The 13,253-nt window shown below is 40.4% G+C and overlaps 1 protein-coding gene across 1 annotated transcript in view; it reads left to right on the forward strand.

Moving 5' to 3' along the window:
- The window catches only part of agbl1 (AGBL carboxypeptidase 1), a gene marked incomplete at its 5' end in the record, with an annotated part of 188,366 nt that overhangs the window by 113,061 nt on the left and 62,052 nt on the right, over positions 1-13,253 (forward strand). The window contains one exon of the mRNA XM_030053330.1: positions 4,384-4,564. Coding sequence (XP_029909190.1) covers positions 4,384-4,564 — 181 coding nt within the window. The remainder of the gene's footprint in view (positions 1-4,383; positions 4,565-13,253) is intronic.

Genomic DNA, 13,253 nt, shown 5'->3' on the forward strand with positions numbered 1-13,253 from the left:
TTTTTAGCAGTATCCTTAATATATGGGATGAGGGGACAGTGGCAGTGAGTTTTGCTGCAGAAAGTTTTGAGACATCCAGTCTCTCACCTCAACTATGCAGAACTGTAGTCTTGCTAGTCTGTTGTTGTCAGATGGCTTAATGGATAGATAACTGCGTATGATGTGCATAAAAGTCATTTGTAACCCTTAGAAGAGGTATTTCTGTACTTTGTAATTTGTGAAATCTGAATTGAAATTTCTCAAAAATGTCTTTTTTGTTGAGCACTCCCAAGAGCTGTTCTAATTTTCGCAAGGATTTTGGAGAAGTAGGGCAATTTTGAGATCGGTGTAAAGTTTTTTTTTTTGTTTTTTTTTTTAAACAGTTGGGTGAAGGCCAGGTCCTTTAAGCAGTGTCTGTGTACAGACCATTTTAAAATAATCTGGGACACATCCCAAGCAAAGGGAGTTGTTTAGAATCTGAAGAAAGGTAGGGCCTATTTCCCCCATCACTTTTCTAAACTTTTTGCTTGTTTTACATTTTCATTGTAAGTAAGCAGCTGATCCTTCATTTGTAGGTAGTGGACATGGAGTTGTGTAGTTTTTCATTTACATTCAGTTCTATCGCATTGTCTGACGTTTTGAATGTCCACATTGATCCATGGTAAAGACATGACTTCCATGTTAGTTTTGGTCTAAAATGGTCTAACTGGGGGAACTGCATCCAGTGTCTTCCGACAAATTTGATTTAATTGTTTTATCTAGTTATTTATATAAGAATTAAATCAAAATTGTGTTTTTCCTTGTTAAAAATGATGCAGAATTCATCAGCTTTGTGTTCAGTAACTGCCCGGAACTAGGTTAAAGGTTTACATGTCTTTTGAGAAAACTGTAACTGAGTATCAAATAGAATGCACTGGTGGTCAGAGATGGAGAGGTCCATCATGGATACATTATTTAGGTCCAGACCAAGAGTAAATATCAAATCTATCTAGTAAAGTATGGCCTTAACTATGAGTTGAGCTGGAGACATGTTGAACCAGATTAAATTGAAACCACTTATGGAGAAATTTAAATACAAACAGCTGACTGATAAACATACGTGTATTACAAGAAAGAGTGAGACACTCATTGATTTGATTTTCACAAACAGGCCAGAGAGAGCAGTAAAAATGTACAATCTAATCACTGGTCTCTCAGATCATAATATGATACTAATTGTAAGAAAGCTAACAAAAAGACACTTAGTTCACCATAGAAAAACTGAAAATCAAAAGACAACAGGAATTCCTAAGTCAAAAATGGCAGATTTCGAATATGATTTATCACAAGTAAACTGGGAAACCATAACTAAAGAGTCAACCCTGAAGCACAGTGTAAACAATTTCACCTCAACTTTAGGTAATTTAATAAGTAAACATACAAAAACATGGAAAAGCAGACCGAAGAAATCCACCCTGCCATGGTTTAATAATGATATCCACCAACTCATCAAAAAGAGAGATCTTGCCCTCAAAAGGTCGTTAGTGACGAAAAACAATACTGACCACCTTACCTTCACCAGTCTGAGGAACAAAGTGGTGTCTGAGCTACGGAAGGCCAAGAGTAACTACTTCCTCAAGCTAACTGAAGAGGCTAATGGCAGCAGTTCTAAACTGTGGCAGCAGATCAATAGATTAACAGATTCAAAAAAACAAAAACACCCTAAAATAACCATGTCGTGGTCGACAGTGTTCCTGGACCTCAAAAAGACTTTTGACACTGTCGACCACAGTGTCCTCCTGGCCAAGCTAAAATGTTTTAAAATGTCTATAGATGCCATTCAGTGGTTTAAATCATATCTGGAGGAAAGACAACAATGTGTCAAAGTAAATGGGGAGAAATCCCAACTTCTCACCAACAGCATGGGAGTACCACAGGGGTCCATACTTGGACCACTGTTGTTCACTATGTACATTAATGACCTGCCGCTAAGTTGTCCAGGTATCAGCTGCAGGATGTATGCTGATGATACTGTCATCTATGCATCAGCTAAAACAGCTAGCAAAGCAGCTGACCACCTGACGCAAGCACTTGAGAAAGTCACTAATTGGCTTGAGTTGTCTCATTTAACCCTGAACGTCAAGAAAACTGTTTCTATGTGTATTTCTATCCGCAATAAGCCTGTGAACGATTTCTTTGAGGTGAAGATTAAAAATGAAATACTTACTGAGGTGAATGAGGTCAAATACTTGGAGATTATATTAGATAAGAACTTAAAATTTGATAAACAAGTATAGTACATCTGCAAGAAGGTTAAACCAAACCTCAGCTGTTTTCGTTTTATCCGAAGAGACCTGTCATGCAAAGCTGCACAACTCTACATGCATGCTATGATTCTCTCCCATTTGTCATACTGTATCACATCATGGTCACAAGCCTCTCAAGTCATTCTGAAACCCGTAGTAGCAATATATAAGCAAGCAATAAAACTTATGGACCAAAAACCAATGAGATGGCACCACTGCGGCATCCTGAGAAAACACAACCTTCTTGCATTTGAAAACTTCATAATTTACATTAATATCAGACTAGTTTTTAAATGTCTTCATAACTATGTATCACCCCTGTTCTCTGCACTGATAAAAAGACATCAGAGCTCAAGCCAAATAAACACATGGGCCTCCTATAATGGTGACTGCATTGTTCCCAGGTGTACAACATCATTTGGACAGTCTGCCTTCTCAGTAAAAGGCGTTAACCTATGGAACACTACCCACTCACCTGAAACTGGAGACTGATACAAATGCTTTTAACAGAGGACCAAAAGCATGGTTAAAAGCAAAACAACAGTGTTCACATGTATAAATATGGACTTAGTTTATTATTGTTACTAATATCACTGCTGCGAACATAAATTCTGTATGTTTTATCATTGTTGATCATATGCTCTGTATTTTCAGAAAAGCCGCCTATGGACTGGTGTTGAAAATTAGTACGTGTGCTACAATCACCCAAGCAAAAGCATCTGGTCTGTCCACTGGTATAGTCTCAATGTATTTGTGATGTCCATATCAAATAAAAACAAATAAATAAAAATAAATAAATAAATAAAAGTCTAAGTAAGACTAAGTAAGATTTAAAAACTTAACTGCAGTAAAAAATCCGGTGTGTTACCAATGTGTAGGTTAAAATCCCTAACCATGATCATTTTATCATATTCTAAAATAATAGATGATAAAAATTCAGAAAATTCTGCTAGAAACACTGGATTTTCCTTGGGGGTCGGTAGATGCCAATACACAACACTGGCGTGTCCCTTATAATTTTCAGCATTTAAACTTCAAAACTTGAAAAGGTGTTAATAATGATGCAGCTGGATTTTTACTGAGTTTTTAAAGCGACAGTGAGGCCTCCACCATGACCAGTCACTCATGGAGAGCTAAAAACTCATAGTTTGGGGGGCACAGCTCGTTCAGCGGACTATAATCACCAACCTTTAACAAGTCTCTGTCAAAAATTAAACAATTAAATTAAACAATAAAATTTTAGGTCAGTGACCTCACATTAAACAAGGCAGACTTAGCACTTAGGGATTCTAATGAATTAGACATTCTGGGCACAGATATCAAATTGCTGATGGATGGATCTGATTGGTCTAAGACTGGATCTCTGGGTTTTTTGAAGAGAGTTGTAATAAAGGAATAGTAGTAGGAAGTTCATCCTGCACAGGAAGGAGCTAGTAAGACGTGTAAGGAGGGGTAAGTTTAGCTTGTGATGACTGGAAGCAACCAGGTGCGGACAGGTGACATCAGGCAGTGAGTGTGAGGAAGATGTACAAATAGAGTAGAAAATATTATCAGTTAGATAGCGTGAACCAAGGCCATTTGGGTGGCTTTTATCAGGGTGGAAGGATCTTCTACCTCTTCTGGATCTCCAGAAGAGATTAAAATTGTCAATAAAATCTGTGTTGTGGGCTGCACAGTTTAATTTGAGCCATGTATGGAGACTCAATATGAGGATAAAAGGGCCTCACACTAAATCTCCATACCTTTCAACAGGTATCTTGGTTCTGCCCCAAGTTTTTTGGACCTGTTAAAAGGGTTTTTTTCCTAACCACTATCGCCTTGTGCTTGTTCTTGGGGGAGATTTTGGTCCATAGATTATCCCAACATCTGTTGTGTTTCTGTAAAGTGCCTTGAGATTACTTTTTTTTTTTTTTTAATGATTTGACGCTATACAAATAAAATTGAATTGAACTGAAATTGAATACAACATAGAATCTTACATAATCATTTATGTGTACTATATCTCTTTGTCCTTACTTCTCTTTGTCGTATTTCTCCAAGTAATTGTCTCTGCCTTGGGTTCACAGCTCGATGGAAATAAACATGATCTTTCTTTTTGTCTCTGTCTCTTTTTCTCCAGGTAATCGGCCTTGTATTGTGTTGACAGGGCGAGTCCATCCAGGCGAGTCAAATGCCAGTTGGGTGATGAAGGGCACCCTGGAGTTTCTGTGCAGCAACAATCCAGTGGCACAGAGTTTGAGGGAAGCCTTTGTTTTCAAAATCATCCCCATGCTCAACCCAGACGGAGTTGTCAATGGCATGTGAGTAGGACACAGTTAGTACTGGGCTCTTTATTCAAAAAGTTCCAGAACAAATTTATACATGGAGAATATGCTGGTATAACGGCGTCAAATAATGCAAACATGTAAATATACCATGTAAATATCCAGAAAAAAAAGGTAGCTACATAATTTTGTAAAACCATTACCAGATATCAAATATCAGTAATCTTTCTGATCTCAGTTCATATGGTTTTACAAAGATGTGCCAGACAAACTTATCATGCCATAATATAATGTGAAAAGGTTTGGGTTGGCATTGATTGTGGTTGCTTCCTGCATGTAGCCATCCATCCAGCCATCATGCTCAGTGGGAAGTAATACAGTACTTCCTATTAATTCCAAAACTGATTTAATAGTAGTGTAGCAATTCATTGCACTGCTTTATTGTTATATGCCCAGAGGTGGTGGTTTGTATCCTGTCTTGCCTGTAAAACTAGAATAGCCAGGGTACTGAATGCCCAACCCCCTGACTAGAAATATATAGTTGTCACCACAAGGACTCTCCAGTATTTTACAAACCAAACAATCTACATTTGTGTGTTATGACATTTACTTTAGGCTATATGTCTGTCTTTAAGCTCAACTGACCAATTTATTTTCCCACAATTTAAATTATTAATGCTTTTTGTTTTTAAAGTGACCCAAACAATCTTAAGCTCATTCTAGTAGCAGAAAACATTCAAGAATTATTTATAATAAAACATAATAAAATATAGATGAATCCATAAATGTTTACACAATCAAGACCTCTAAGTACTGTATGACTGTAGAGGCTCTGCTCTGGAGAACTGTAAAGTGCCTTATTGAAAAATCTCTTTTGGTTTGACAGATTTTTTTGGTATAGAGTGTGACAAGTTGCAGTTCTTGCCAGCACAGCTCAGAGATGAGAATAACAAGTATCGTCAAATGAAAAAGTTTCTGAAGAGTGGGCTAATCAGTCATGCAGTTGTAGTGCGACTCTATATTCTTCTGTCATTTTAGCTCCCACACTTAATATTTCTTCTTTCCTTATTTTTTATAAATTCTTTTACTTTCCCAGTTGTTATTAACACTTGTGGTCTTACGCCTTGGCTACACTGAACACAATAATAATATGTGGACTGGTTGTATCTTTTTATAGGCTCCACCTGCAGCACACATACAGTGTAGCGTTGTGTGATAAGTCAAAAACAAAACTGGTCAAAGACTGGTCTATTTCTACCTTTGTAAAGTGGATCGCCATGGTGCATACAAACTACTTACACGCTGCTCTCCTGCCTGGTGGAGCCAGTTGGTTCACGGATTGTTATGGGAGTGTAGTGTTGCAACATGTGCTCCGCGAATGGTTTGCATATGTTACTTGTTCAGTGCAGCCAAAGCATTAGATTTGATGTTGATTTTTTACATTTTTGTCCCTTCTTTTTTTTCTTTCTTTTAATTGTGCTACAAAAACCCTAGTCAACCATACCTCCATCCAACCATACCACTATATAAGATAGAAACCATTTCAACACTCTAAACTTACTGTGTTAAATAGATAGATAGATAGATAGATAGATAGATAGATAGATAGATAGATAGATAGATAGATAGATAGATACTTTATTCATCCCGCAGGAAATTTGCAGTTTTTCAGCAGTATCCACAGATTACAGATTAAATAAAATAAAAAAAGATAAAAAAAAAAAATAAAGAATAAGATCTGAGTACAACCCAGTGTGCAAAAAGCAATGTGCAACAAAAAAAACCAGAAAAAAACGTGTGCATGGGTGTGTAAAATGTGCATAGAGGTAGGTCAATGTGCAAATTTAGAAGAAATATACAGTATACACATGATAATTAGCAGTAAGCAATATAAACACTATAAACAAGGATTATAAAAAAAAAAATAGAAATATGAACAATTTAAACAGAAGTATTAATAATTTAAACAGCAGTGGAAAATAACCTAACCTGAGGAACACACGCTCCGACCGAGGTTCAGAGTTAGTGTGAAACTATGAGACCAAGACCGTCAACAGAACCTGACGCCCGGTACTGGGAATTCAGGAACTGTCAGACTTGATCCAGCCTCATGGAATCACCCCTTCCCCTCCAGTCTTTACGTGTTATCTACCAGTAGTGCAGTATGTGTATAATGAGTTATTTCCTCCGGGTGGAGTTAAAAAGCCGCATGGCGTGGGGGAGGAATGATTTCCTCAGTCTGTCGGTGGAGCAGGACAGTGACAGCAGCCTGTCACTGAAGCTGCTCCTCTGCCTGGTGATGGTGCTGTGCAGTGGATGCAGTGGATTGTCCATGATTGACAGGAGCCTGCTCAGCGCCCGTTGCTCTGCCACAGATGTCAGGCTCTCAAGTTGTGTGCCCACAACAGAGCCCGCTTTCCTCACCAGTTTGTCCAGTCGTGAGGAGTCCCTCTTCTTGATGCTGCCTCCCCAGCACACCAGCGCATAGAAGAGGGCGCTCGCCACAACAGACTGGTAGAACATCAGCAGCAGTTTTTTGCAGATGTTGAAGGACGCCAGCCTCCTGAGGAAGTACAGTCAGCTCTATCCTTTCCTGCACAGAGCCTCAGTGTTGGCTGTCCAGTCCAGTCTATCATCCAGCTGCACTCCCAGGTATTTATAGGTCTGCACCATTTCCACACAGGCACCGTTGATGCTTATGGGCTCCGGGTGAGGCCTGGTCCTCCTGAAGTCCACCACCATTTCTTTTGTCTTGGAGGTGTTCAGGTGGAGGTGGTTGGAACCGCACCATGCTACGAAGTCCTGGATGAGTTTCCTGTACTCCTCCTCCTGTCCACCGCTGATACATCCCACGATGGCCGTGTCGTCCGCGAACTTCTGCATGTGGCAGGACTCCGAGCTGTACTGGAAGTCCGACGTATACAGGGTGAACAGGACTGGAGAGAGTACAGTCCCCTGCGGCGCTCCTGTGCTGCTGATCACAGTGTCTGACCTGCAGTCCCCCAGTCGCACATACTGAGGTCTGCCTGTCAGATAGTCCATGATCCATGCCGTCAGGTGTGAGCCTACTCCCATGACAGTCAGTTTGTGACCGAGCAGCTGGGGCTGGATGGTATTGAAGGCGCTGGAGAAATCCAGAAATGTAATTCTCACAGCACCACTGCCCCTGTCCAGGTGAGAGAGGGATCGGTGTAGCATGTAGACAATGGCGTCCTCCACTCCCACCTTCTCCTGGTACGCAAACTGCAGAGGGTCGAGGGCATGGCTCACCTGCGGTCTCAGATGGTGTAGCAGCAGCTGCTCCATGGTCTTCATCACATGTGACGTCAGGGCGACCGGCCTGAAGTCATTCAGCTCTGCAGGACGTGGCTTGATGCATGATGTTTTCCACCGCAGTGGGACCCTCCCCTGCTCCAGGCTCAGATTGAAGATGTGCTGCAGAGGGTCTCCCAGCTCTGACACGCAGGCCTTCAGCAGTCGTGGGGATACTCCATCTGGACCTGCAGCTTTGCCGGGGCGAAGCCTCCTCAGCTCTCCACACATCTGGGCTGCTGTGATTGTAGGCAGGGAGGGGGTCTCCTCATTGCATCTGTCCACTTGTAGCGGAGGGAGGGGAGCAGATGAGGGTGTGGGGGGCAGGTTGATCAGAGGTGAGAGTGAGATGGGGTGGTCAAACCTGTTGAAAAAGTTGTTCAACTCGTTCGCCCTCCCCCCATCCCCCTCAATGGTGGCCCCCTGCCTGGATCTGCAGCCGGTGATGATCTTCATCCCATCCCACACCTCCTTCATGCTGTTGTTCTGCATCTTCTGCTCCAACTTCCTTCTGTATTGCTCCTTTGCCTCCCTGAGCTGGACTCTGAGTTCCCGCTGCACGCGTTTCAGCTCCTGCTGATCACCGTCTTTGAAGGCCTTCTTCTTCTGGTTCAGGAGGCCTTTAATGTGACTGGTGATCCAGGGCTTGTTGTTCGCATAGCAGCGCACCGTTCTTACAGGAACAACAGCGTCCATACAGAAGTTAATGTAGTCAGTGGTGCAGTCTACAACCCCCTCGATGTTCCCGCTGTGTGACCCCTGCAGTACATCCCAGTCAGTAGTGCCAAAGCAGTCTCTCAGAGCGTGCTCTGCCTCAGGAGACCACTTCCTGAATGACCGTGTGGTTGTGGGTAGCCTCCTCACCTTTGGTTTGTAGTGAGGCTGAAGCAGAACAAGATTATGGTCAGCTTTTCCCAGTGCAGGCAGTGGGGTGGCCCTGTATGCGTCCTTTACATTTGCATACAGCAGGTCAATAGTCTTATTTCCCCTGGTGTTACAGTCCACATACTGGAAAAAAGCAGGAAGTGTATTGTCTAGGGTCACATTATTGAAGTCCCCGGAGATCCACACAAGCGCCTCGGGATGCTGTGTTGAGAGTTTATCAACAGCGGAGTGGATGACGTCACACGCGACGTGTGTTAAACTTAATTTCACACAGTAATTTGTTCAAGAAAATACGAATTCCTATGCGTAGCCTTGATGTAGGAACATTTATGTGAAAAGCAAACCAATTTATTCCAGTATTTTTCAAAATTTTGGTTTACATCTCACTGATTCTTGAGACTTTGGCAAAAACATGTTCGACTAAGAATAGTGCCAATTCCTTTGAAAATGAATCACATTTTGTTATTTTAAATAATCAGGGTTGATCATCTGAGGATGTTCTGCACAAATATAGCACTTTTTTCATATGTTTGTTTATAATTGTATTAATTATTTGATTATGTATAAGGCCAGTACCCATAAAAGCATGTGTCCTCTGACAAGATCTTATCATTTCAATTTAATATGAAACTGTGAAATGATATGAGATGAAAGAGTGATTTGAAAAGAGCATTTAAAACTAAAATCCATTGATTTTTAATTATATTTACTTTAAATTCATGCTTGCCAAAAATGTGTCCCAGGTTTTTGTCAACACAATCAGATATTTATGAATAACTACATGGTCAGCCATATTCCTGAGGACCACTTTCCACTCTGCTACATCCACTGAATTAGGCAAGACCACACAAGCTCCTGTAAGTTTGCTATTTTTTCAGTAATTTTCACATATTTATTGATATTGCTGGTGTTACAACCATGATGTGTCAACACTGTCACTTTTGTATATGTAGAAATTCAGGCAGTTTAAGAAGGAGTTGTAGCTAGCTAGCTACAGTGCGAAAAGAAAATGGCTCCTGTGTAGAATTTGTGCATGGCATCCAAAAAAGTGTGTTTTTGTCAACACTGTCAGACGTCAACACTGTCAGATTCTCTGTCTGACAGTGTTGACACATTGTATGATAGTGTTGACAAATCATCCTCAGTGGAGGCTGAAATTTAATTTATGATTACAATAAACAGCATTAATAGTAATTTGTGTGTAATATTGTTTATTTAACATCTTTATTAACAATTTACATAATTATTTCTTCTACACATGTCATATAGGCCACATTTCCTTGGTGTGATGTGTGTGTGTGTGTGTGTGTGTGTGTGTGTGTGTGTGTGTGTGTGTGTGTGTGTGTGTGCGTGTGCGTGGATACAAGGATACAAGGATACAAGGAAGTTTATTTGTCATTATACAACAGGTTGAATAATGAAATTAAAGTGTGGTTCCCTCTTGATTGATTAATTGATTGTATAGAAAATAAAATTATTAAACATGGAGGAGTGCAGATGGTGCATTTAGTAGTCTCACAGCCTGAGGGAAGAAGCTGCTCTGTAGTCTGGTGGTACGGCAGCGAATACTTCTGTATCTTTTGCCTGATGGAAGCAGGGTGAACAGGCTGTGGCTGGGGTGGGTGTTGTCTTTTAGGATCCTTTTGGCTCTGTGCAGGCACCTCACTTCCCCGATATCACTGATGCTTGGTAGATGGGTGCCAATGATGTATATACACTATATTGCCAAAAGTATTCACTCAACTATGCAAATCATTGAATTCAGGTGTTCCAATCACTTCCATGGCCACAGGTGTATAAAATCAAGCACCTAGGCATGCAGACTACTTCTACAAACATTTGTGAAAGAATGGGTCGCTCTCAGGAGCTCAGTGAATTCCAGCATGGTACTGTGATAGGATGCCACCTGTGCAATAAGTCCAGTCGTGGAATTTCCTCACTGCTAAATATTCCACAATCAACTGTTGGTGGTACTATAACAAAGTGGAAGCGATTGTGAATGACAGCAACTCAGCCACGAAGTGTTAGGCCACATAAAATCACAGAGCGGGGTCAGCGGATGCTGAGACGCATAGTGCGCAGAGGTCGCCAACTTTCTGCAGAGTCAACAGCTACAGACCTCCAAACTTCATGTGATCTTCAGATTAGCTCAAGAACAGTGTGTAGAGAGCTTCATGGAATGGGTTTCCATGGCCGAGCAGCTGCATCCAAGCCTTACACCACCAAGTGCAATGCAATCATGCTTCTCTGTCAGGCAATCTGATGGACGAGTCTGGGTTTGGCGGGTGCCAGGAGAATGATACTTGTCTGACTGCATTGTGCGAAGTGTAAAGTTTGATGGAGGGGGGGGGGGGGGGGGGGGGGGGGATTATGGTGTGGGCTTGTTTTTCAGGAGTTGGGCTCGGCCCCTTTGTTCCAGTGAAAGGAACTCTTAATGCTTCAGCTCACCAAGACATTTTGGACAATTCCATGCTCCCAACTTTGAGGGAACAGTTTGGAGACGGCCCCTTCCTGTTCCAACATGACTGTGCACCAGTGCACAAAGCAAGGTCCATAAAGACATGGATGACAGAGTCTGGTGTGGATGAACTTGACTGGCCTGCACAGAGTCCTGACCTGAACCCAACAGAACACTTTTGGGATGAATTAGAGCGGAGACTGAGAGCCAGGCCTTCTCGTCCAACATCAGTTTCTGATCTCACAAATGCACTTCTGGAAGAATGGTCATAAATTCCCATAAACACACTCCTAAACTTTGTGGAAAGCCTTCTTAGAAGAGTTGAAGCTGTTATAGCTGCAAAGGATGGACCGACATCATATTTAATCCTATGATTTAAGAATGGGATGTCACTCACGTTCATATGCGTGTGAAGGCAGACGAGCGAATACTTTTGGCAATATACTGTATGCACACACACACACACACACACACATATTCAGTTCAGTTCAATTAAACTTCACTTTGCTTATTAACTCATTCAAAATTGATATCGTTTATGTGTACATTTGCACATTCTCTATTGCTGACCTACATAAATTATTTGACATTTTTAACAAATCTAACTAACTCCAAAAAATTATTTTGCATAATTTAATATAATTAATGATTTACTGATGAAACACTAATGTTGCATGCATTTTAGGAAATTATGGTGAGGCAGGACCTGGTAGTGGATGAATGAAGGAGAAGAAATAGGGAATATCAGAGAAAGCGAAGGGGAAAAATATGTAGTGATCTAGAGTTAAAGGAGGAATATCTGAGGAAGGGGTTGGAAAGTTGGAAGAGGAGAACAGAGGAAGAGAAGATAAAGACTGTTGGTGATTTAAGTGAAAGAGAAAGGAGGAGTTGTTACAATAGCCTACTAGTTCACATTTGGTTAAATTCATTATTGTTGTTCGATAGAAATCTAAAATGATGAATTGTTATTTGTTGTACAAAATAGTTAAATGAAGTTGGTTAGCAGGGATGGATTTGAGCGATGAAAAATTCAGTTTTTTCCTGTTGTTGTAAGTAAGCCACTGCCACAACTGTTTGGACTCTGTCACCACAGTCAGACTGTCAACATTGTCAGATTAAACTTTTTTTTTTTTTTTTTTGTTATAAAATAGTATGTTTGCAACCTGTTGTTCGAAAACAGCTGCTTTATTAAAGGAATTGTTTCTATAAATCAAAGAATCCGTTCAGTGATATTCAAAAATGTTATTTTTTATATTAAATTCAAATAATTAGGCTCACATGAGGCAAGAGTTTTCAAAGTGCACATGTAAAAGAGCATAAAAAGTGATTAAAAGGGAATATTCAACATTTAACAACATTATTGTGTACTTATGGTGAAGACACAAGGTTATAAATGCTCTAAATTTATATCAGACCAAATAAATAGGAATATTTAGCTTTTTATTGTGTCTGACTGTGTTGACAAAAATTAAGTAATGACCTGAAAAACACATATTTTATGAAAAAATTACAAAGTCAGGAGGTTGCACCGAATCATTACTTGATTGCTGAGAACTTCTTCTATAAACATATAAGTATACATTTCTTATTGTTTGATTTTTTTTATTTTTAAAATTTAGACCTGTTTTATCCAAATTCTCAAGAGTCAGTGATCTTATGAACACGATATGAAAATTGTCTTCTTCGTCTTCCTCCACAACCTCTCAGTTTTCGCAGCCCTGTGCCGCGCAGCTATAGTAAATGAATAAAATAACCACTAACAAGGTGTATATGTCCTCATGCAACTGGACACAGTCTTTCATGCCCTTTTACAATGTCTATAGCACATCCCTGAGATCCAGATCCTGAGATCCACTATAGAAACAAGTTGGAAAGACAGTGAAGTGGCGTTGTCATGACAACCTGACCAGTTCTAAGGATGACATTTGTTGGTTTTTATACAATCATGCAGAACAGCCTTAAGTTTGGATTCTACATCATGTGGGAATAGGCTATATTTGTATGTAGATGTTTAATTTGAATGTCTGTGTTGACAAGCTCTGAGATTTTATTGTGTGCACTTGCTTTATT

This window comes from Myripristis murdjan, chromosome 6, assembly GCF_902150065.1.
Source record: "Myripristis murdjan chromosome 6, fMyrMur1.1, whole genome shotgun sequence".
Taxonomy (NCBI): domain Eukaryota; kingdom Metazoa; phylum Chordata; class Actinopteri; order Holocentriformes; family Holocentridae; genus Myripristis; species Myripristis murdjan.